The sequence below is a fragment of the Cervus canadensis genome, chromosome 5 (genome assembly GCF_019320065.1).
Source record: "Cervus canadensis isolate Bull #8, Minnesota chromosome 5, ASM1932006v1, whole genome shotgun sequence".
NCBI lineage: Eukaryota > Metazoa > Chordata > Mammalia > Artiodactyla > Cervidae > Cervus > Cervus canadensis.
Window position 1 is genome coordinate 69,712,179 of NC_057390.1, and position 24,832 is coordinate 69,737,010.

General features: G+C 49.0%; 1 protein-coding gene across 1 annotated transcript in view; it reads left to right on the plus strand.

Annotated features, from left to right (window-relative positions):
- Positions 1–334: 334 nt before the first annotated feature.
- KIF3C (kinesin family member 3C) overlaps positions 335–24,832 on the plus strand; it is a 33,756-nt gene continuing 9,258 nt past the window's right edge. Inside the window, exons 1-6 of the mRNA XM_043469162.1 lie at positions 335–701; positions 991–2,749; positions 18,991–19,092; positions 19,726–19,848; positions 20,920–21,038; positions 21,513–21,629. Of these exons, the coding sequence (XP_043325097.1) occupies positions 1,211–2,749; positions 18,991–19,092; positions 19,726–19,848; positions 20,920–21,038; positions 21,513–21,629 (2,000 nt within the window). The 5' untranslated portion in view covers positions 335–701; positions 991–1,210. The remainder of the gene's footprint in view (positions 702–990; positions 2,750–18,990; positions 19,093–19,725; positions 19,849–20,919; positions 21,039–21,512; positions 21,630–24,832) is intronic.

The following is a 24,832-nucleotide window of genomic DNA, read 5'->3' on the forward strand; positions in this document are numbered from 1 at the left end:
AGGAAAAGACGGTCAAGAAGCGTTTCTGCGATAGAATGCCTGGCAACAGCCTGAAGGGGAGGGGGTGATATGTAGGGGTCTGCAGGCAGAAAGGCAGGAGCAGAAGAGAGAGAGAGGATGCTGGCTGTGGAGGAAACAGGTGTGGGCAGTGGATACCCCGCATCCTCCCGCAGCTAGGCTGCAACCTCAACAGTCACTCCTGAGGCTGCAGACCAGAGAGGGAGGGGCCTCTCGGGCTGGAGAAGTCTTTAGCAACCTGCCAGAACCGGGTTAACAAAGGCAGGACTACAACTCCCAGCATGCCCCGCCCCAATGGGGTGACGGCGGGCGGTGGCTGCGCTGCACCCGCCTGGTGGGCGCAGGACCTAGGTCGGCACCCGAGCCTGTCATTCCGGAGCGGGGGTGGTCTGCGTGGCGGGGGGGCGGTGCGGGCGGGCGATGCACCCGGGTCCCCAGCGCACTGGCCACGCCGGGCTCGCGTCTCCCGCCCCGCGGCCCCGCCCCTTGCCCCACCCCAGCCGGGCGGTTTAGCTGGGGCCGCAGCGCGGCGGCAACATCACTCTCGCCGCGGCTGCTCCGCCCCATCCCCTTCTGTTTTTCTCTCATTCTCCGGTGGCGACGGCGGGGAAGGCGGAGGCAGAGGCTGCAGCAGCCGCGCTGGCTGCAATGAATGATCCTCCAGCTGGGGGAGAGGACTCCAGGTGAGCCTCTGCCCTTGGGAGGGCCGGGACCCCCGGCCCCCCAGAACCTGCAGCACCCTCCCCCCCACCCCCCCGCCATGGATCCCTAGAGGAGGAGGAGGAGGAGGAAGAGAAGACAGCTCTGCCGCCCACCCCCATCCCATTTTCCTCTTCCTTTATCTCATTGTTGCCGTCGCTGTTTACGGCAGCGCTCCCTCTGCCCCAGCATGGGGCGGGCTCTGGGTACTGCCGTTCGGCAGGCGCTGCTCCCGCGGCTGCCCGGCGATTCTGCCTAATTCTCCCTCCGCAGCCGGTGCAGCGAGGACCGGAGAGCGGTGGAGGCCCGGACTGCAGCAGCGGCGGGGCCAGCTCCCAGCATCTCCACCCTAGGAGGCTGCATGCGGATTGAAGAACGGTGCCTGGGGGCTGGGCCGGCCCTGCTGATCCCGACCTAGGGAGGACAGCAGGACTACCCAGGCTGCGGAGGGGGGCCGGGTGTGGGGGGTGTGCAGGAAGGACAGAGCAGCAAGATGGCCAGTAAAACCAAGGCCAGCGAGGCCCTGAAGGTGGTGGCCCGGTGCCGCCCCCTCAGCCGGAAGGAGGAGGCTGCTGGTCACGAGCAGATCCTGACCATGGACGTGAAACTAGGCCAGGTGACCCTGCGGAACCCCCGCGCTGCCCTGGGGGAGCTGCCCAAGACCTTCACCTTCGATGCCGTGTATGATGCCAGCTCCAAGCAGGCAGACTTGTATGATGAAACCGTGAGGCCCCTGGTAGACTCGGTGCTTCAAGGTTTCAACGGCACCGTCTTTGCCTATGGACAGACAGGCACGGGCAAGACTTACACCATGCAGGGGACCTGGGTGGAGCCCGAGCTCCGCGGGGTTATCCCCAATGCCTTTGAGCATATCTTCACCCACATCTCACGCTCCCAGAACCAGCAGTACTTGGTCCGGGCCTCCTACCTGGAGATCTACCAGGAGGAGATTCGAGACCTTCTCTCCAAGGAGCCAGGCAAGAGGCTCGAGCTGAAGGAAAACCCTGAGACAGGCGTCTACATCAAGGACCTGTCCTCCTTCGTCACCAAGAATGTCAAGGAGATAGAGCACGTGATGAACCTGGGGAACCAGACCCGGGCGGTAGGCAGCACACATATGAATGAGGTCAGCTCCCGCTCCCATGCCATCTTCGTCATCACCGTGGAGTGCAGTGAGCGTGGCTCAGACGGCCAGGACCACATCCGTGTGGGCAAGCTCAACCTGGTGGACTTGGCCGGTAGCGAGAGGCAGAACAAAGCAGGCCCCAACACCGCTGGAGGGACCGCCACACAGCCCACTGGTGGTGGCGGTGGTGGAGGGGGTGGTGGCAGTGGTGGAGAGAGGCCGAAGGAAGCCTCCAAAATCAACCTGTCGCTGTCTGCCCTGGGCAACGTGATCGCTGCTCTCTCGGGTAACAGGAGCACCCACATCCCCTACCGGGACTCCAAGCTGACCCGGTTGCTCCAGGACTCTCTGGGGGGAAATGCCAAGACCATCATGGTGGCCACCCTGGGGCCAGCCTCTCACAGCTACGACGAGAGCCTCTCCACCCTGCGCTTCGCCAACCGGGCCAAGAACATCAAGAACAAGCCCCGGGTGAACGAGGACCCCAAGGACACACTGCTGCGGGAATTCCAGGAGGAGATTGCCCGCCTGAAGGCCCAGCTGGAGAAGAAGGGGATGCTGGGAAAGCGACTCCGCAGGAAGAGCAGCCGCAGGAAGAAGGCCGTGTCAGCCCCGGCCGGGTACCCGGAGGGACCAGTGATCGAGGCCTGGGTGGCCGAAGAGGAGGATGATAACAACAACAACCACCGCCCGCCCCAGCCCATCCTGGAGACAGCCTTGGACAAGAACATGGAGAATTACCTGCAGGAGCAGAAGGAGCGGCTAGAGGAGGAGAAGGCGGCCATCCAGGATGACCGCAGTCTAGTGAGCGAGGAGAAGCAAAAGCTGCTGGAGGAGAAGGAGAAGATGCTGGAAGACCTGCGGCGGGAGCAGGAAGCCACAGAGCTGCTCGCTGCCAAGTACAAGGTAAGAGTCCCCAAGGGAGCAGGGGCTCTCCAGAGGCCCCCAGAGGGATCTGGGCTGGCAGGCTTTGCTTTGAGGGTCTGTGATCTGGCCTGAAGCAAAGTGTCCTGCCCTTCTGCCAAATGCTCCCCTGGAGATGCCAGGCAGAGCTGCTGAGGAACACCTAAAAGGAAACACACACTCGCACACAGAGCAAAAGCAGGCAGGCAGTCTCTCGAGCCAGTGAGCTTGGGCTGGTCTGACCTGCGCCTGGCAGTCTCTGCTGGTGGCCCCCAGAACCGGTCAGGTCCATGGACAGCCAGGCAGGTGTTCAGCCTCATTTCGGTGCGGGTCCTAACTCTTGCTTAGCCGCCCCACTAGTGATGTCTTCCCATTGCAGCACCATCAGACCTCACGCTGCTTGAATACCTGACATTTGGATAACACTTCACAGCTTCCATAACTGTGTACATGCTCTCATTTGATCCTCACGGTAGCTATCCCGGGTCCTGGTTGCTAAACCCCCATTTTTACAGGTGAGGGGCTAAGGCTCAGAAAAGTGACATGAGGTTCCATCCTACAAAATAGCAGAGCCAAGCTGGAACCACTGGGCCTTAGGCCCTTTCAAATCTTGATTGGCAAGGCGGGACTATGAATAGGTCCTGCTCCCAGTGAAGGCAGTCCAGCAGTCCACAGGGCCTGTTGCTTGGAATCTTAGGAAGGAGATCATGCAGAGGGTAGGAGAGTTCCTCCGGCTCTACGCTGGAAACCTGGAGTCTAGGGCTAGATGTACTGTGGCTCATTGAGTGACCCTGTGTTCATTGTGTCTTCCTTTCCTCAAGCTTCAGTTTCCCTTTTTGTAAAATAGAGGGTTGGCTTGGGTGATCTCTGAGGTTCTTCTAATCTGAGCAGCAAACCAAGCTAGCTCCTACACCCAGGCCTCATCCCAGTAAGATCCAATTCCCCATCGCCCTGAGAGACCTCAGGGCCTCAGCGTTCCCCCAGCCCCAGGGATACCTCCATGCTCCGGTGGAGCTAAGCTGCAGAGGTCCCCCTGCCTGGCTGGCCACCGACCTGTTAAATTTTGTTGTTACAGATGCCAGGAGTCCCTGTCCCAGGCGTTTCCAGGTCCATAGAGTCCTTAACACTGAGGACTGGAGGAAGGATGCAGGGAACCATGAGCTGATGTCTTGCTGGGGAGAGCAAAGCACTGTTGTTCTTAGTCCCTCTCAGGAGTGTGGGCTGGGGCTCAGGGAAGCACCGCCTGGGAGGGAGCGTGGCAGCAGCTGGAGGAGGGACAGTTGAGCTGCACACCATTGTCTGTGTTGTGAGAATGTGCTGCTGCACCCGGGGGGTTCTGGCCTTGCTTCTTTAATATTTAATTCACCACCAGGAGCTCAGCAAGGGTTATGCTGAGTCTCTTCCTCAAAGAAAGGATCAGGGGCCTGGCACGTTTGGGGCCCTCCTGGAAGAAGCAGGATGTAAAAGGCAGGACAGTTAGACTCAGCTCTCCCAGGAGGAAGGAAATTTGGGCAGTCTAGTGCTTTCCACTGGGAAATCTTACAGGGGTGATGTGTCATCAGTTTCATTACCAAGAGCCTCACCACTACCCATTGCTCTCCACCTCCACCCATCCTTAAAGCCAGGGGGCAAAAGAGGCTAAAAGGGTGCTCTTTGGCCCTGAGGAAATTGGTAGAAGGGATGGAGCAAAGGATCCATTGGGATCCTTTCCCCTGGGAACAATGGATCTCCCATTGCTGGCTACTCCCTGGCTCCCTCCATAAGATTCTTGGAGCACAGATAATGGGGCAGTCAAGAGATCAGTGGCCAGTGCCAGCATTCTTGCAGTAGAGGCATAGCCCACTGAATCCCCCTTCTTACAACTGCCAGAGGCCTTGGGAAACTGAGGCCCAGACTCGCCTAGGGCCACACAGGTGAGCCAGACTCTTTATACTTGGTCCAGCTTCTTTCTATTACACTAGAGTCCTGCTGTTGTTACCTTGCTACTTGATAATCAGAGTAATTCATTTTTATGTAACTCTCATATTTTGATCTCATGGAATCCTCACAGCAACCTCCAGAGATGAGTATTGCTATTTCCATTTGACAGTGATGAAAACCAAGGCTGGTCATGGTCTCAGTCACCTGGATTGATAGGTGGCAAAGTCAGGACTGGAACCCAGGTCTATGCTGTGCTGTTTCCAAGTCTTCATGAATCCCTCCATGTGTTCTCTGCATGACTCGTGACGAAGGCCTTTGCCTCTCTAGGCCTCGGGTTTCCATTTGCCTAATGAAGGGAAGTCTGACGCAGCTCCTTGGGGACTGTGTGACATAGTCATTATGTGCCAGGCTTTCGGATATAAGCAAAGGGGGAGGGGCGTCTGGGAAATTCCAGGAGAGGAATGATTCCACATCCTGTGACTTCTTGTCACACCCAGCCCAGGACCAACAGCAGCCAGCAAGCCCAGAAGGGAGCCTGGACAGAGGACCCCAGTCTCCCTAAGGCACTGCTGGTTCAGAGTTGGCTGTTTGTAGGATGGAGGAAACAATTTGAGGGCTCTTGAGGGATCCACTGGGTAATGAGGGGCAGAGCATGGCAGAGATAATCCCAGGTCTGCCTGGTTCACAGGGTTGTGCTGAAGATGAAGTGAGAGCATTAGTGTGAGGGCATTTGAAATAAGTTGAAAGCACTAAATAAGTGGAGGGCAATTAGCAGCCACTGGGGGGCTTCTGTTTGCCAAGCAGGGGTCCAGTGATCTCCAGGACTGACATCTTTGTTTCTGGCTTAAGGCTTTCTTTCCCCTGCCATCTCAGCTGCCTTGCCATAAATCTGCAGCTGTGGGAACAAGCCAGGCAAGAAGGATCTAGGAGCCCTCAGATGGCGGGAGCTCGGGTCCCTCCTGCAAATGAGTTTTTGCTCCCCATGTTCGACACACTCTAGCTCCCGCTTTCTGAGTTATGACATTGGCTCCCCTTCTCATCCCCCACCACCAATTCCCTTCTTCCAGTTCACACCGCCCCTGGGGGCAGTTGAGCAGTAGCTGATGCGACCCAGTGCCCTCATTCATTCTCTCTGACTCATCTTACAGTCTGTCTCACCCGTTTTTCCTGCCCACCACTTCCAGGGTCCTCATTCCCTTTGTTCTCCCCTCACTGTGTACAAACACCGTGCCTATCTCCTAGGAGTCTCCTTTCATCTCCTCTCATATTTACCTCGAGCCTTTAGGGGGTTCGAGGTGTGCAAACGTGTGAGGGTTTGTGATTGTCCTCAGCGCCCTGTTTCTGGGTAGTCATTAGCCATCCACACTTCCGCCGTGTCTCTGGGGGGCTTGAGCGCGTACCAGACCTGAGAGGTAGGGGGAGTTGGTCAAGCCACAGGCCAGACCCATGGCTGAGGTTACAGCTCTGCACGATGGCAATTCCAGTGTTTGTGCACAGTGCAGTCTCACGGCCGTGAGAATGCAATGTGTGTGGGTGGATCGAGAGAAAGCCCACTTTCATTGTGCAAGGAACATGTTTTAATGACTGTTTTCATTTTGAGCTTAATTTTTTGAGGGCTTGGACTAGATGATTTCTAAAGCTTTGGTTCTAGATCTTTAGAGGGAAAGAAGGGTGTGTAGGGGAGGCAAGGGCTGCAGATGATACAAAATAAAGGCTTGAAAGGAAGAGAGGACTGGAAGAGGTAGAAACAACACACTGCTTGTTGATCCCCATGTAAGTAGGTCTGGAGGGAGTGGAGGGAGGGGGCTACTTGGCTAGAGCCCAGCTCTCTCTGTAGTGGGTATGGGAAAGAGACCCTGCAGAAGCTGCCCCTGAAGCCAGAGGGATGAGGTCACTACAGAGAGTACAGACTGGGTGAATTTTCATTGTCTTTCTGTTGGTCCCTCTTCTTCCTCCCACTTCTCAGCATTGGGGTTCACCGTAAATAGTTTTGTAAAAGGAGGAGTCTGAAGCTCAAGAAACATCAGTAATAGCAAGAATCATGCCATTTACATAGCACTTATCATGTGCCAAACCCTATACCATATATTGTATCCAGATTATCTCTTGTAATCCCCACAGACACCTTCCAAGAAGGTGTTATTATTGTTTCCCTTTTATACTTGAGATAACCGAGATTTTGTGACTTGCCCAAGGCCTCGTGGTTTGTATATGGCAAATCTAATTGAGTCCAGGTCAGTTTGACACAAAATCCTCTCTTGTGCTTAAAGAATCATGAATACCAGGACTGGTTGCTGGGGAGGTGGTGAAAAATGACAGGAGTGGGTGTAAATATGTTGAATTTGAGGTGACAGAGTCCAGTGAACAGCGGGAGATGGAGAAGGGGAGGTTTGTTTTTTTTAAAGATTTTTTTGTTATGGATCATTTTTTTAAAGTCTTCATTGAATTTTTTACAATATTGCTTCTGTTTTATGTTTTGGTTTTCTGGCCACAAGGCATATGGGAATCTTAGCTCCCCGACCAGGAATCAAACCCACACCCCATGCCTTGGAAGGCAGAGTCTTAACTACTGGACCACCAGGGAGGTCCCAGCAGGGGAGTTTAAAAACCAGCACAGGACTGGAGATGGAGTTGAGGGGCTCATCTGTAGAAGAGGGCTCAAATGAGACCCCTGGCCCTCTGTTCTTGACCCTCCTTCCCTTAATGTAAGTGACTCCCAAATCAAGGTCTCCTGTCTGGGTCTTTGCTGACCTTTTTTTGTAGAATGCTGTATTCAGAGGTGATATCAGAGTCAGGCAGGCCTGATTTGCCAGTTCTGAGACCTCCGTTTCCTCCTCTATAAAGTGGGATAATAGTAGTACCTATGTCACAGTGCTCTTGAGAAGGTGATAATCAACATTAAACACTTTGCACAGTTCCTGGCATGTAAGCGTTCATAAATAATAGCTTCATTACTGTTATCTTCTATTACCTAATGGATGTCTTCACTTGGCTATCTTTCTGATATGTTAAACACATCACATTTTAGTTTGGCATTCAAGACCTACCAGACCTGGTTATCTCTCTCCAATGTCACCGACCTAAGAAAGTGATAGGAGAACCTAACAGCCAACTCCTCTACCCCATACTTTGAACTTAGGATGTTTCTCACTGCCCTTCTGCTGATTGTACTGTTTTTATATCCCAGGTTGTCCTGGTAACCAGGGAGTGGGAATTACGGCAGCAGGTTAAACTCAATGTAAAGAGCTTCTTTTTTTTTTTTTTAATTTAAAGAAATTTTTTTAATTTTTTTTTTTTTGGAAAGAGCTTCTTGATAGTTAGGATTGATCTGCTTCAAGAGATAATGTCTCCCATCCCTGGAAGTGTCCAAGGAGAAGCTGAGTATCACAGTTGCTCTAAAGGGATTCACAAGCCAGAAAAGCCATTGAATTAGGTGATCTTTAAAGTTCCCTCCTCTTCAAAGTCCTTTACTGTTAAAAGTAGTATTTTTTTAAAGCAAAATACAGAGTGTTCAGTTCATCTTTTTGAAAATGAAGGTGATAGCATTTAAATGTTAATGTATGAATTCAACCAATAATGGAAGATATTTTCAGCTATCATGACTGGTTAGAGAAAGACAAGGAGAAGAAAAAAATGGGAGGAAAGACAGGAAAGAAATAGAGAGGAAAGACAAATGGAGTCAGAGTTGGGGAGAAAGATGGAGAGAGAGAGAGTGGGTGAAGAGATGGACAACAGAATTTCTGGGGAGAAGAAACCCCAATTGGGAGAGAAAGTCTTTAGAGGAGAGCACGGGCATGATCTTGAGGTTAGTCTTCAAACAGGGGTGTGTCCAGTCTCTAAAGAATCCCCAGTAATCCAGGGAGCACCTGTGTTCCCAAAGCTGGTCTGGTTCCTTCCCCATGTCCCCAGGGACACCAGCCCCATGCCAGACCCTCTGAGACTTATAGGGCCAAGAGATCAGGGAACTGTGTACACTGCCCTCCTCACCCCCCACCACTGCCACCTCCCATTCCAGCTGAGTCCTCTGTGATCCTTGAGAGAAGCAAGTAACCAGAGCTCCAGGCTGGCTCTGGCATCTAGGTCAGAGTCCATGGCTTCTTGGCACCACTGAGAGTAGTGACTTACATTCCTTCCTATCCCTGGCGGTGTGATCAGTTAACAGAAGTGCCGTGAGCCGGGTGCATTTTGTGATATAAAGATCTGACCTGCAGGAAGTATGTAAGACTAACATATTTCTATCAGAGGTTCTGGGATTCAAGTTATGTTGGGACTCAGCAGGCCTTTTGGTCCAGTGTTAGGTTTCCTTTCTGTGTGTTGGCTAGAGGAGTGTATTATCACATTGCCCTTAGTCATCGCCAGCCCCCAGACAGCACAAGATTGGATGAAGTGGCTATCATAATGTTCTTATTGTGCTCTGAGGACTAGGAGGAAGGGCCTGGAGTTCAACAGGAGAAGGGCACGCCCTCCCATCTGTGCCCTGCCAGTCTGCTGCCCCTGGCCAGTCTGGGGGCACTTCTGGGGCTGACTGGGCCTGAGAGCTGCTGAATAAGGTAGCCTGAGTAGATAAGAAATGGTCTCACTTCCACCAGTGTAATCCTTCGGCCATGACAAGTCTGCGTAAGGTGGATTCCAGTGCTCTGAGCTTATAGGGTCCCTGCACTAGGGGGTTGGTATATATCTAGAGTTTTGAATATCCTGAGAAATTCTTGGTCATTAAATCCTGGTGAGACTCAAGACTTACTTTCTAGTTGTCTCCCTTTGCTCTCAGATGTACTCAACTGAGGGGTACCAGGCCCTGGGCTGAACTGTGTCTGTAGTGGTAAGTAATGGACCGTGTGGGCTTTCTCTTTCTTCAAGTGAGCCAGCAGAATAATAACAACAATTGGAATAATAATAGTAGCCACCATTTCTTTAGTGCATGCTTAATGTCAAGTATGGGCTCCCTAGGTGGCTCAGTGGTAAAGAATCCATCTACCAATGTGGAAACACAGGAGACATGGGTTCGATCCCTGGGTCAGGAAGATCCCCTGGAGAAGGAAATGGCAACCCACTTCAGTATTCTTGCCTGGAAAATTCCATGGACAGAAGAACCAGGCAGGCTGCAGTCCATGGGGTCTCAAAAAGTCAATCATGACTCTGAGCATGAGTGCACAATGTCTAGTACTCACTGTATTCTTGAGTTATTTTATTTAGTCCTCACAATAGCATCATGAAATAGTAGTGTTTTAATCTCCATGTGACAAATGAGGATACTAAGGCACAGTAATGTAGGAACAATCCAAGGTCATATGCTTATGAATGTTAGCCAGGAATATGAACCGATATCTGCTTGATTCCAAAGCCCACAATCTTCCCTCCACCCTGTATCACCAACTCAGAAAGGGAGCTTCATGCCAGATCCCTGGCTAATAGGCTCCAGTGGGAGCATCTGCTGAGATGCTTAACTCATCTCTGTCCTTACACATGATGCAGACCCCAGCCTCAGACCTCAGTCTGGGGCTGTTCATTCATATAATCAACAAATCTTCTTGAACACTATGGCCAAGAATATAAATCAATAGGTAGGGTTAACTTTGTCTTTAAATTGTTTAAATTTCTGGAGTGAATCACAGGAACTCACTAATAATGGTTATCTCTAGGGATTTTATTAATAACAGGAAGGAGGCTTTTATTTTTCACTTTATACTTTTTTTTTTTTTTTAACAGCAAGCATATAGGACTTCCCTTGTGGCTCAGTTGGTAAAGAATCCTCCTGTAATGCAGGAGACCCTGGTTTGATTCCTGAGTCAGGAAGATCTGCTGAAGAAGGGATAGGCTACCTACTCCAGTATTCTTGGGCTTCCCTTGTGGCTTAATTGGTAAAGAACCTGCTTGCAATGTGAGAGACCTGGGTTTGACCCCTGGGTTAGGAAGATCCCCTGGAGAAGGGAAAGGCTACCCACTCCAGTATTCTTGCCTGGAGAATTCCATGGACTGTATAGTCCATGGACTCATAAAGAGTCAACTGACCGACTTTCACTTTCACTATATTACTTTGTTAAAAACAAATCTAGAATTTTTAAGGGAGAAAAATATGTAAAAGAAATGTGTTAACACATGGTTGGAAGATTGACTTAAGTGAATAATTGAGGGAGACCCAGGGTCGAGAATAATTCTTAATGGTACTCAGTTTTTGGTAATCCTGTGACTTGGACAAGTCAGTTCCACTTCCAGTTCTGTAAGAAATGATCAATCAATGATTCCTTGCTTTCTGCACTATTTGCTGATTCACGGTAGCCCGGGTTTAGAGACCAGCCTGGATGAGGAACAGTGAGGGCTGGAAAGGAATGACCAAGCATTGCCTGGAAGCTGGAGGCTGAATGACCCAGGGTCTGTAAACTACGGAGTCTACACTTTATGGATCCTTAGGTCTCATCCAGTTCTGACATTGTATTAATAGTGTTCTTTTGTCTGGCTGGGTTTTCTTCCCCAGTGTTGGAGAGAAACCTTCTAGGACAATGCAAATAAGTGAACGAAGTAGAGGAGAAAGACAAAGTTAAGGATCAGATCTGAAGTGATCGTGGTTTTCCTACTCAAGCAGATGAGCTGATTTTTTTCTTCCTGTTTTTCTCCAAGGTGGACTGAAGCATTTCTGGGCATCCATATCTTGTCTAGTGCAAGACTGGAAGTAGAATCCGGCTCATCTCATTCTCTGGCCAATATGTTTCCTGATCTCTAATAGTTCCTTCTTTTTTTGACTGCGTTGGATGTTTGTTGCAGGAGGTCTTTCTCTAGTTGCAGTGAGCAGGGGCTACTCTTTGTTGCGGTGTGAGGGCTTCTCATTGAGGTGGCTTCTCTTGTTACGAAGCAAGGGCTCTAGGTGCATGGGCTTCAGTAGCTGTGGTGCTCAGGCTTAGTTGCTCTACAACATATGGAATCTTCCTGGACCAGGGATTGAACCCATGTCCCCTGCATTAGCAAGTGGATTCTTATCCACTGTACCACCAGGAAAGTCCTAATTGTTCCTTCTTCTGGATGAGAGAATTACTAGCATGTAGTGTTGTGAGGCATCCAAGGAGACCCAAGGCAGGAAACTCAGACTCAGTTTCCTGATTTATGTTCCTGAGGGCAGAGAATCACTGAAAATATCATTCTTCTTCCCCTTGCCATTGTTTCTTTCATTTCTTCTTCCCTTACTGCTGGTTCCTCAAGATCTATAACTAGAGGCCACAAAAGGAGAAACAGGTTTGTGACTGTAGGCGTGGCTGTATTCCCTAAGAGGTGGGACCTAGGATTGCTGCACTGGTTGTCTGTTCTGTTCTGTGTGATGAGTGGTGGATAGATGTCAATCAGGTACTGCACCAGGAAGTAACCTCTGACATTTGGTTGTACATTATCATTTACGAGGTATTTCTTCACCTGTTATCCAGCTCACCATTCTTACCAAAGCCTGCAAAGTTAGTGAGTATTTGCCCCATTTTACAGATGAGAAAAACTGAAGTCCAAGAGCTAATGCCCTAGATTTCTTAGCAAACGGGATGGCAGAGTGTGTGCCAAGATTCATGTTCTCTGATTGGCAGACCCAGTGCTCTTTGTTTCTTTCCACCATGGAACTTGTGAGGTGGCTCTTCCCATGAGCATTCGGGCTTCACCCTCTCTCAGGGACCCTAGTGATACTGATGCCCTCCCCACAAACACGCACTTAAGAACTCTATCCCACTCATCTCAGAGGCCCCCATAAGAACCTCAAACAGGCAGAAGCATCTTCAGCAGAGCCCTGCCTGTTTCATCTGGAAGAGAAAGAAATGGGGCCCTGAGCTTTCCTGGTGATTCCTCAGTTGGCAAAGGTGAAAAGACCAAATGCTGCTTTCCCCCAAGGGCACTTTCCTGCCCAAATCCAGGAGAAAACTGTGGCACAAGGACTTGGAATCAGGAGGCTGGTGTTTAAATACTACTTCTGCCATTTACTGTCTCCATAACCTTAATCTAGTCACCTCACCTGTCTGAGGATGGGATCATATTCATTATCTCGTGAGGTTCTTGTGATGATTAAATAGGATGATAAATGCAAGAAGGACCCAACCCAGCCATAGGCATATGGCAAGTGGCAGCCAGGACTCCTGTCTCTTGCAGAACGTCATAGCTTAGCTGGCAGTCACAAGGCAGAGCCTGTTTGGCTTCTCTGTAAAATCATACTTGATGGTATCTCCTCAGAGGGTGGCTGGCTGCGCCTGGCTGTCTCCTTGCTGGTTTTCCAGATCAGCATTTAATGAGCACTGGGCCTCCTTTCTACTCCTGATTTTGCACTTCAGTTGCTCGTGGAATCGGAAGAGGGGAGCTTCTGAATATCCCAGGCTGTATCTGCAGGCTGGCGTGGTCCCTGTGGTGAATTTGGCTATTAACTAGGGGAATTTTGCAGGAACTAATAATGCCTGTGGCCGGCGATTTGTTATGTAAGTGAATACTGAAACACTCCAGTCAGTAACATTTGGGTAACAAAAGACGTGTTAATATGTTTCTGGTCAGTAAATGCTAATTGTCACAGCAGCTGACCTGCCTCTAATACCCTAATCAAAGGCCCTAATCAAATTGGGAAATTATTAGGAAAGTGTGTAGTCAATATAGGAACAGATACACATGTGCATGTGTGCTCGGTCGCTTCACTCGTGTCCGACTCTGCAACACCATGGACTGTAGCCCCCCAGGCTCCTCTGTCCATGGGATTATCCTGACAAGAATACTGGAGTGGAATACTGCCATTTCCTCCTCCAGGGGATCTTCCCAGCCTAGGGATTGAACCCGTGGCTCCTGCATTGGCAGGCAGATTCTTTTATCATTAGCACCACCTGGGAAGCCTCAACAGATACACATACCAACTCCTTAATTATGAGTTCTAGACTTAGAAGTCTTCATTTCTGGGCCTCAGTTTCCTCCTCTGTGAAGCACAGGGCTTTGGGGTTGATGATTCCCTGAGGTCACCTTAATTATCCGATGATTTGTTTCCCTCTCACAAGAGTCAGACCATGTCCTTGGAACTCCCTGCCCTGTTTTCCGTCCACACAGCCTCTACTGGCCTTTTAGTTACACTGGACATATTCAGAACCAGTAGACCCAAACCCAGCCCTGTCTACAGGCTCCACCCACCTGAACTCTTTTTCCCTGAGAAATCGCAAAGGCAGCATTAACTGGGGCAGCTAAGAGCTCTGGGAAACTTTTCCTGGGAACTGGAAACCCCATATTCTGCTTCTTACACTTCCACCCTGAAGTGGGATTTGAGGCATCCTTGTCCCCTGCCCTCTTTAGGTGATAAAGGCAGAGATCTCTGAGGAAAAGGAGGAGATGGCTACTGGTATCCTCAGAGAAATGAGAAAAGCAGAAAAGAAAAAACTACCAGAAAACGGTTTCGAAGCAAAGAACCGAAGTCACGTATGACATGTCTCAGAGCTTGGGGGTGATGCAGGCAGCAATGGACTGTGGCTGGGGAGAAGGGGGAGCTCAGACTCTGCACCTGGATTGGAGTGCACCCCCGGATTTTAGTGCCAGGACCAGCCCCCTTTTCTAGCACAAGACAGGTTCTATCAGGCTGGCTTGACTGACAGCGTAGGCTGGGCCAGTGGACAAGACTTGGCAAGAAACCGATAAGGCTGTCATTTAGACCATGTCTGTGCTGGGTCCTGGCGGGTCAGGCAGAGACGTGTAGGAGCAGTGGACGAATGGAATGGGGTGATAAGGGCAGTCAGTCATCTCCCAGAAATTCTCTGCCTGGAGCCCAGGCCCTGGCCAGAAGGAGAAACCCTGAAACAGAGTTCAAAGTCCAAGGAGGAGGCCTAACACGAAGTCTGATGAGCAAGAACCAGGACAGAAACCGATCCTGGGAACCATGGCGTGGGGGTGGCAGTGGGAGGAGCCTTGGGACTTTGCGACCCCGGTAGCTTTGACTGATGCATCAGATTCCAGGCCTGGGTGGCAGCCTAGAGTCTGCCTGTGTCCAGCTGGGCTTCTTGAGCTGGGTGGGTGTGGGTAGCTGGAGAAGGTGGGGGCTGAAGAAACAAAGAATTGTTTTGAGTCAGGTCCATCTCCTCACTTTATTTTTTTTTTTTTCATCTCCTCACTTTAAAATCACCAAAACACAAAAAAGCAAGCATAAAAGAGCATGTTGGCAAAGGAGAGAGCAAACCTTTGCAAGCCTACCGCAGAGGTACAGAGAATAAAATTGAGGAGACTCAATTTTATATCTATCATTAAGCCAAATTTAAGATCATGATAATACTTCATGACTATGACTCTCTAAAAGTGTTCCATTATTTATTGCTGGCAGTGGTTTTAAGTGGTAAAACTTTTAGAAAGGTGACTTGACAGTATGTTCTAAGATATACAAAATGTTTATAATTTTTTGTCCACTTCTGTAATTTCCTTCTAAGAAAATCATCTAAAAGATAAAAAAAATTGGGAATTTTCTGGCAGTCCAGTGATTAGGACTCCACGCTCTCACTGCTGTGACCCAGATCCAACCCCTGGTCTGGGAACTAAAAGCCTATAAGCCGAGCAGCATGTCCAAAAAAATTATATGCATAAGAGTGTTTATTGTAAATATTAACCAACCAAACAAAATTTCTTATAATGGGGTTTATTTTATAAATTATCCACTCTAAATATTATGACTCCTCTGTCCATGGAATTCTCTAGGCAAGAATACTGGAGTAGGTAGCCATTCCCTTTTTCAGAAGATCTTTCTGACCCAGGTATTGAACCCGAATCTCCTGCTTTGCAAGTGAATTCTTTACCATCTGAGCCATCAGGGAAGCTCAAATATTATGCAATCATTAACAGAAAATTCTTTTGTTTTTAAATTTTTGTTGGAGAATAGTTGATTTACAATGTTGTGTTAGTTCAGGAAATTCTTGAGCTATTTGATAGCAGGATATAAACTTATATTTCAGAGAAGGAAATGGCAACCCACTCCAGTATTCTTGCCTGGAGAATCCCAGGGACAGAGGAGCCTGGTGGGCTGCCAGCTGTGGGGTCGCACAGAGTTGGACACGACTGAAACGACTTAGCAGCAGCAGCAGCAAACTTATATTTATCCCATATCTATAGATATGAAAAAATGATGTGTGCATATGGAAAAATCTGGGGTAAAAAGCTAATTAGCTATGATGAGGAATACGTGAATTTTTTTTCCAGTTTGTTTTACTTCTGTGCTTATTTTGACATTAGTGAAATTTTTTTTCAGAAAGCAGAGAAAGACAATAAAAGGTTAAAAATATGTCCCCAGAATCCCTTGATGAACTGTGAGTTATTCAATCCAGTACTCCTGAGATATCACATTCCATAAATGTATTACCTTCTATAAAGAAGAACTTCCCTTTGTCCTAAAAATTCAAGGTATAAGCTCTTATTCTCCCTACTAGAGGTTGATTAGAAAAGCCTCGATCTTTCCTTTTCACACCTTTTGATGGTATAGTTTCCAGGTCCATTCCCTTAACCTTTCTTTGTCTTTGCCAACTAAAGAGTCCTATTTTTTTTTTTTTTTTAAGTCCTTGGATGGTTTTAGCCGCCCTTTTCTGAATCTTCTCTCTCCTTCAAGTCCCCAGAGATGCAGTGAGAGAACTATACACAGTACTCCAGATTCAGCTGCATCATGATTTTATATTAGGGTAGAATGATTTTTGTTTTGTTCCCAAAAAAGCCTTGGTGATGGTACCTGGCCAGATACTATTGGCTTTTTTAGCTGTGGCAGCATATTAAGCCAATGTCTTCTGGGAACCATAGAGAATTACTCCTTGCTTTTCCTCTTTTTGTGGTTTATAACTGACTACTCACAGCTATCATTTAATGAAGATTTAGGATTACTTTTTTCCCCAATGTAAAACTAGTTGAAGCTCATCTGCCATTTTTTGGTCCATTCACATGGCCTAGAAATTCTCCTGCTCTTTCCCACCTGCAGGGATTTGGGGGCATCTGTGAAGCTGGAATTTCACCCTGTGCACCCTTTCTTGCATGATTTCTGACATTTGAACATTTTTCCATCTGGAGAGATGCCTGTTTGTTTCCTTCCCCTCCTTCTCCTCCCCTTTCTCTGTTCCCTCTCCCCTCCCCCTCTGCCAGGAGCATTTTAACCTCTTAAGTTCTGGCCATTGGCTTCCTCGTGGACTGGAATAATCTATTCTGTCCCTGAGGGAACTCTTGGAGAGTAGTCAGACATGATTCCTCTTGCTGGAAAATGCTGCTTTTTTTTTTAGCAGGTTCTGCTTCCTAAACACTGACAGTGTCTGCGGTAGGAAGAGCCTGGGCTTGGGAATCAAGCAGACTTGGGTCTGGCGTCTCCGTTTATATGCAGCAGCCATGGTGTGACCTTGGATGGATTACTTAACCTCCCTGAGTTTGTCCCTAAAGCATGTCACACAAGTTACTGGAAGGGGTCTCAGATGCTGATTCACTAGGCCTGTGGAGGGCCAGAGATTCTGCATTTCTAACAAGTTTTCAGATAATGCTGGTTCTGGGGACTGCAGAAAGCAGTGATTCTCCAATTTGATTGCACCCCAAAATCCCCTGGGAACCTTTAAAATCCACCGATGCCTGGACCTCACCACCTCCCTATCTACCTCCATTTCCAATTTAACTGGTGGTAGGGTATAGTCTGGGATTTCCCTGGTGGCTCAGACTGTAAAGAAACTGCCTGCAATGCAGGAGACCCAGGTTTGATCACTGAGTTGGGAAGATCCCCTGAAGTAGGCAATGGCAACTCACTCCAGTATTCTTGCCTGGAGAATTCCGTGGACAGAAGAGCCTGGAGGGCTACAGTCCACAGGGTCACAAAGAGTTAGCTGGATACGACTGAGCGACTAACACTTTCAGGGTGTAGCCTGGGCATTGAGCCTTTTAAAAGCTCCCCAGGTGATTCTAATGTACACCAAAATCTGAGATCCACTGCTTAAAGGGTTATGAGCAGAAATAAGTGTGAGACACCTGACACATAGCAGGTGCAGAGAAAATAATTGTTTTCTTCCTCTTGATTCCTTGCCCTTTGCTTCTCTCCACCCTCATCCCCAGTCTTTAAATCAGGTAGAAAAAAGCAGGGCATCAGCTGTGGCCCTGTGCCTTCCTCACTCGAGTCTTCTCTAGAGCATCTGGTTTGGGAGAAGCCCCACCTCTGACCCCCTCCAAAAGCCACCTTCAACTCCTGTCCTGCTCTGTCATCCACGATGTATGGGACACAGGGACCCCCTGCTCCCCTATTCTGCCAGCACTCCCTGCTTTGAGAGCCCTCAGTCGGTCAGCAACTTCCACTGGAAGGAATTCCAGTGGGGAGGCAGCCAGTTTCTTTTGGTGGCTCAAGGTGATTTCAACCTTCCAGGAGGCCTGGGATGAAATCAGAGGACAGCTGGGCAGCACCCTCAGACTAGCAACAGTGAAAATGCATTTTAGGTAGTCACAACTGGCAGTTTATCCCTGGCTGTTATTCTTTAAGCTTCAGATTCAGTAAGCACCTACACAATGTCTGTGCCAAGCACCAGGTGAGGGGCTGCGAATGGCACAGGGCTCAGTGGGGAGACTGGTTCACCTCTTTGTTAACCAGCTACATGACCTGAGGCCAGGTGCTCTTAGCTTCCTTCCTTGTTGATTGAGGTCTCTCTGGGGGTAAAGTTGGAGGCACCTGGCCAGTAACGGCTCAGCGGATGTCTGCTGGCTATCTTTCTCAGAGCAGGGGCGGCCCCAGGGTTACAGATGTGAGAGATGAAGGGTAGTTGGGCTGAGACCTTGCAGTGAGTGGGTGGAGCTCAAGTCTTTCTGGCCATCTCCAAACGCGTGCTGCTTCTGGGGCCCCAAACGCCCTTCAGTGCCACGGAGTCTTCTCCCTATGGCTTTTCTTCTGTTTTCCAGCTGAAGAGCAGACCCTTTCCTGCTGCCTGAATGAGACCCCCTTTCCTGAGTCAGGAGCCAGTTAGCTAAAGGGCCAGGCTGCTCAGGGACTGTATCCTGCATCTCCCCACCTCCTGAACACCAGCTGGTCCTGGTTGCCAGGATTAGATCACCGCCCGCATTCCCTTCCCCAGGCATGGTGAACCAGCCTTCCATCCGTATCCAAAGCAAACAGATCAGGTGCCCTGTATTCTCTGAGGGCTTCCCTGCCTTGTATCACCTAATGGTCTTGCTGACAATGGGAGCCTTGTGCTGGGGCCCACGAGGCTGGAGGGGAAAACTTCCTTCTTGGTGAGGGTCATGAGCCCCCATCTGGGACACATCTTCTGTTCCCTCCTGGAAGGGCAGGGAAGCCAAACCTCTCAAGCTGGGGCTGCTCTGGCCCTTTGAAAACCCATCTCTTCACCCCTTTGTGTCCCCAGGCCATGGAGAGCAAGCTGCTCATCGGGGGCAGGAACATCATGGATCACACCAACGAGCAGCAGAAGATGCTCGAACTAAAGAGGCAGGAGATTGCCGAGCAGGTGGGGCTGGGGGCTTCAGGTCCCTTGGAGGGGGTGCATGGCCTTGAGGTCAGGTCGGGGGGCTGAGGGCAGTGAGTCGTCATATGAGGGTGCCTGGAATTACAGGGCTGAGAACCTAACGCTCTGCATCCCATGGGTCCACCCGCCCAGGTGCTGGCTCTCCCAAGATGTCACCCTCTACAGGGCACCTGGTCCTAATTCCCAAACCTTCCACAAAGGTGTGAGTTCTTCACCAACTGTAGGGCTGTTTCTGAAAGCATCAAGAACCACAGTTTGTTGGTCTTACCCATCAGCTGTGATACTACAGAGGAGAGGCTGAGATAGCTGAAAAACCAGTACCGGGGCATCAGTGGATGTGGTCGACACCCCTGGAAGGCTCCAGAGGTTAGGGGCGGGGTCTCCTTCCACATGGGGCAGTGCCTGGGAAAGCGTGGCCCTGTGAGCTGAGAAGAAGGTTCAGAGAGGCCTCCACTAAGGATGGGGTGGGAGCGATGGACGTGGGCTGTGAGACACTCTCTGCGCCCTCCTGGCTCCTGCGGCCACGACGGAGCCAGGTTCCATGACAGGCAGAGCTTCCTTGGGTCTTCCCAGTATGTGCTGCTCCTCTGAGCCCCGTCCCCTGCCCCGGCCTAGAAACGCCGTGAGCGGGAAATGCAGCAAGAGATGATGCTCCGGGACGAGGAGACCATGGAGCTCCGGGGCACCTACACATCCCTGCAGCAGGAGGTGGAGGTCAAAACCAAGAAACTCAAGAAGGTAAGTTGCCACAGCAGGACCCTGGGTCCCGGTGTGTGCGGGCCCGGCAGTCACCTGCCCAAGGCGGGGTGTACTTTAGCGACCCCGCCCCACCTTGCTTGAACCTCTGACCCCTTGGGTTATGTTGCCTGGGTGCTGGGGTGAGGAGCCAGGGGATGCAGGGGTCTGGGTGGAATAGAACCTTTTCTCTTGCTTCAGGAGGGTCTTGAGAGGCTGGGAATGCCTTCACTTCCGCTCTGCAGGGTTGCCACCCTCATGCTCCTGGGTCACTTCCCCCTTTCCTGTGGTGTCACCAGTGAGTCACCGTTTGGATAGTCAGGCACTGAGCAGGCCAGGGGAGTGGAGACTTGAGTCCGGGAGAGCTCAGAGAGGAAGCACAAGGCCCTCCAGAGATGAGAGTATCAGCCACCAGGACCCTGTGAGGTCCATGGCCAGGGAATGGCACGTGTATGAACTGAGGGCCTAGGGCAGGAAGCCGCAGATTCCAGCCTGGATTCTGGAAGAGCCTGGAAAGCCCTTAGATTGCTGAGGTGGCTGCGCCAGAGCAGGCCCGGCAGAGGCCCAGCTCCAGCGGCAGTTTCCAGGTTCCACACCTCCTGGTGTGTTAGGAGTGGGACGGACAGGGGGATCAGGGCTACCCTCCCCACACCCCTCCTTTTGAGAGCACTAGAGAGGCTGGAGTGGGATGGGCCATCTTCCAAACTGGCTGAGGCTCTCCTGAGCCCTGGACCAGTAGGCCTGATACTCGGGTCCTGAATCAGGCTCTTCTTCACCTTGTGTGACCTTGAGCAAACCTGTGCCTGAGTTTCCTCATCTGTAGAAAGAGGATGTTGGACCAGAAGGTTCCCCGGGTCCCATCAAACTTGAGCATTGCACAATGTGAACAGCAGCTGAGAGTGAGCAGGCTAACAGGTCACAGTGAGGGATGGGGCAGCCCTTAGGAGAACCCGATCCGATGGATAGAGGGACATTCACACGGGGACCCTGGCCTCATCCTGGACTGAGCTGGGGGAGTCGAGCCTCGTTGGGTGCCACTCCGTACCGCCTCTGAGCTGCACCTTCCCCCGCCAGCTCTACGCCAAGCTGCAGGCGGTGAAGGCGGAGATCCAGGACCAGCACGATGAGTACATCCGCGTGCGGCAGGACCTGGAGGAGGCGCAGAATGAGCAGACCCGGGAACTCAAGCTCAAGTAGGGCCCCTTCTCTTCCCAGCCGGGGCCCGCACAGCCATCTCTCAGGCTCCGGGCCTCTCCCTGATAGGCTCCTCTCTTTGCTGAAGGCTTCAGTTCTGTCTCCTCACCCATGTCCATGACCCATAGGAATGGAAGGTGTCTGAGGGATGGGGGAGGGACCCATTGGAGTATCTTCTACCTCCTGTTTTCTCCTTCCTGTTCTCTGCCTGCATTAGATGAACCTTGTACAGGGCATGTTGGGTGTTGGCCAGAGGTAACTCCTAAGGCCTTGAGTCTATAATCTTTGCATGAGAAACTGTGATTTCCAGGCTCTATTGTTTCTCTAGGGACCCCGTCCCCCCGACTTTTTGTTTTTTCCATTTTCTCTGTTCCCTCTGCCTCTTTGTGTCTTGTTGCTCCTCTTGCAACCTTCACCTACACTGCGTGGTCTCACTCCCCAAACCCCCACCTCTACCTCATTCCTGCTCCCAGGTACCTGATCATCGAGAACTTCATCCCCCCAGAGGAGAAGAACAAGATCATGAACCGGCTTTTCCTAGACTGCGAGGAGGAGCAGTGGAAGTTCCAGCCCCTTGTTCCCAGTGGAGCGTGAGTCTCTCATCCCGCTGTCTGGGCCTAGGGACTCTCAAGCTCACCCCTGGTTGGGGGTGGCCAGGCGCTTGGGGGAGATGGAGGATGGGTTTTTTCAGGATCAAATACAGGGATCTCTGTAAAGGGAGGAACATCAAATACAGTGTCTCGTTGGTCCAGAAAATACTAGCTGGCTAACATTTGGCCAGTCTGGTGAATATTCGTTTGTCAGATGCTCAAAACAGCATCAATAGATAATATTGCCAAGCACTTACTGTGTGTTGGACACTGTGGGAGACTGTGCAGACAGAAGGTCAATAAGACACAGTCGGAGCTCACAGTCCAGTGGGGAATACAGAAAAGGAGTCAGATCAAGAAATGATAGACAGGTGAGGTCTTTGTAGCCTTACTCAGCTGGGTGATTCAGCATTTCCACCTGTTTCCACATCCTAGCTCTTAGTTTACATCCATTGGCTGGGTGTGCAGCTCCCTCTGCTGGTGGCCCTGAAGAACAAGACTGGATAGGCACACCCAGCCGAGTGACTGCCTCACCCAGCTGAACCACTGTCCCTTTGTTGAAAATCTGTGTACAGGGGTGCTCAGGAGGCTGGACACCAGTGCACTTCCCTGGCAATTCTTTATCTATCCTAGGAATATTAATACCAAGTTAGGGCAAGAGTCTCCCCAAAGCTGGAGTGGGAAGCTAATTTTAGAAATCCATAACTCCTCACTGGAGCATCAGATAGCCTACTTGATTTGCCTACTTTCTGAAGAGCTGATCCTGCCCAAGTCCTGCAATCAGTATCTTTGCTTACTGTTGAATTATGGCATCTCCTAGCCTAGTAAGGCAAAGAGAAAGATTCAGTGTTTTCTTTGTCATTGAGAAGCCTAAAAATTTGGCTCATTCCTCAAAAGCTGCTTGCTTTAGCTTACTCTGCAGTGTTTTCATTTCCATGACTCTTTGGGAAGAACCAATCTTGACATACATACCCCGTGTGTAAGTTTGTAAGCAGCCAGTTCATGAGTAAAGGACTTTTCAATGGTGTCAGTTTGGATTTTTTTTTGTTTTGTCAGTTTGGATTTAAAATCTACCTTTCCAATCTAAGTGGAGATCTGTAGTAGTACATCATTTATTGCAGATGTTCTCCACCCTCGCTGCATCTAGAATCACCTCTGAGCTGGGCTCCAGAGAATCTGATTTGAGGGGTCTTATGGGTGGATTCCAGGACTTTTTTTAAAAAATTGTTTTTTCAAAGCCTCCAGCTGATTCTACTGGGAAGCTAGGTTCAGAAACTACTGTTCCATTGCCATCTACTGGAGGAAGATGCTGGTGAGGCTTCTGCTTTGTAAGGTTATTTTGTGCTTACAAAGTTCTTGAGCTGAAAGTTTGTACGTAGAGGAATTTCTTTATATTAGAGATGGATGAGGGAAGCTCTGAGAAGGCATGTTGGGTTTTGTTTTTTTGCCTTACTGGCTTTTATTTTAAAAAAATTTATTGGGGTATAGTTTATTTATATTTGAATTTTTAATTTTGAAAATCAAGAATAATACAAAGAATTCCCGTGTGCCTTTCACCAAAACTCCCCAGTTGTTAGCATCTTGCCACATCTTGCTTGATTAATCCCCTGCCCCCAACAATTTGAGATTAAGTTGCAGACAGTCAACCCTTTACCAGTATTTCCTAAGTTGAACGAGGACATTCTCTTACATAACCACAGTACAGTGATCAGATTCAGGAAATTCTATATTGACACCAGACGAATACACAACAAGCAATATTCAATTTTAGCCAGTTAACTCAATAATATCCATTAAGGCAACTCTTCCCCACCTGCACCTGGCCACCTGTGATGGTGCATTGCATTTAATCGTCATGCCTCTTCCTTTAATCTGGAACTGAAAAAGGATCTTGATTTGAGTTTTGAAAATTTCATGCTTCAGAGGAGTTTATTCGTTTCTCAAAACATTGGCCCTGCAATTTTTACTTGACTGCCTAAGCACACAATCAGACTTCAAAGCATGGTGGTACTTTGCCTGCAGCTAAAATACACTTTCTGCTTAATGTTTATGAATTTCCATTCTTTATTCAATTTTTTTTAAGTTTACTTTCTTCCTTTTACTCAAATAACTTTAAATTTTTTTAAAACTTTTAAAATAACTTCTCTTTTTTTTGCAAAAATAAAATGGTTTGCATACACTGAAAAGCTATACACAGACAAAAAAATTAAAACAGCTATCTTAAAATAGGACATGTTAAATGATTTTTAGAGTAGATACAAGTAACAGCTTGTAAAATAGAAGTCCTCCAGTTGGTATCTTTGCTTACTGTTGAATTATTCCCTCTCCTGCCTAGTAAGGCAAAGAGAGAAAGATTCAGTGTTTTCTTTGTCCTTGGGAAGCCTAAAAATTTGGCTCATTCCTCAAAAGCTGCTTGCTTTAGCTTACTCTGTAGTGTTTTCATTTCCATAACTTTTTGGGAAGAACAACCTCGACATACATACCCTGTTGGCTTAAATCTGCATACAGTTGTTCACCAGCCCGCATTTGTATGTCTCCATTAGCAGCTTTCTGATTGGATCCCAAATGGACTGTGTTTCCATAAAATTTTATATTAAAATTGTAAACATATAAATACTTTTAAAAGCTTTTTCAAAGTTATGGTTAAGTATATTCACAACTTAACCATGCTATTTCATACAGAATCTGTATGTACCTCTTTGGAATGCAGAGTATATATTTTGTGTAGAAAATAATCTGGGTGAGGGTAAAAGGTATTAAGGCAGTTGTGACATCCCAGTGTTCTCCACTGTACTTAAATACGGTTGATATAAACAGGTATTATAGATTTCTTTAAGAAAAAATTCCAATAAATAAATTACTTCAAAAAGACTTATTAATAAATACCAGGTAGTCAACTACATGCTATTCTGAATTACTGCTCCAAATTATTTTCTTTTTTAATGTCACCTGTCCATTGTCTGATAACTGCAATAAATAATATTTATCTCAGAACTTTTAAAAAACCACAGAAATACAACAGAGAAGTAGTAACAGTTCTAGGAAGATTTTTATGAAAGCAATTTTTTTCCGCAGCAGTTGGTGATTAAAATAAAGTAAAAACACTCTCCTCCTAATTGGAATTCCCGAGTGAGATAATGACTCAGCACAGAGAGCCTCAGGGTTAGCATGCTGGTGTCAGAGTCACTGGCCTGGATCTGTGC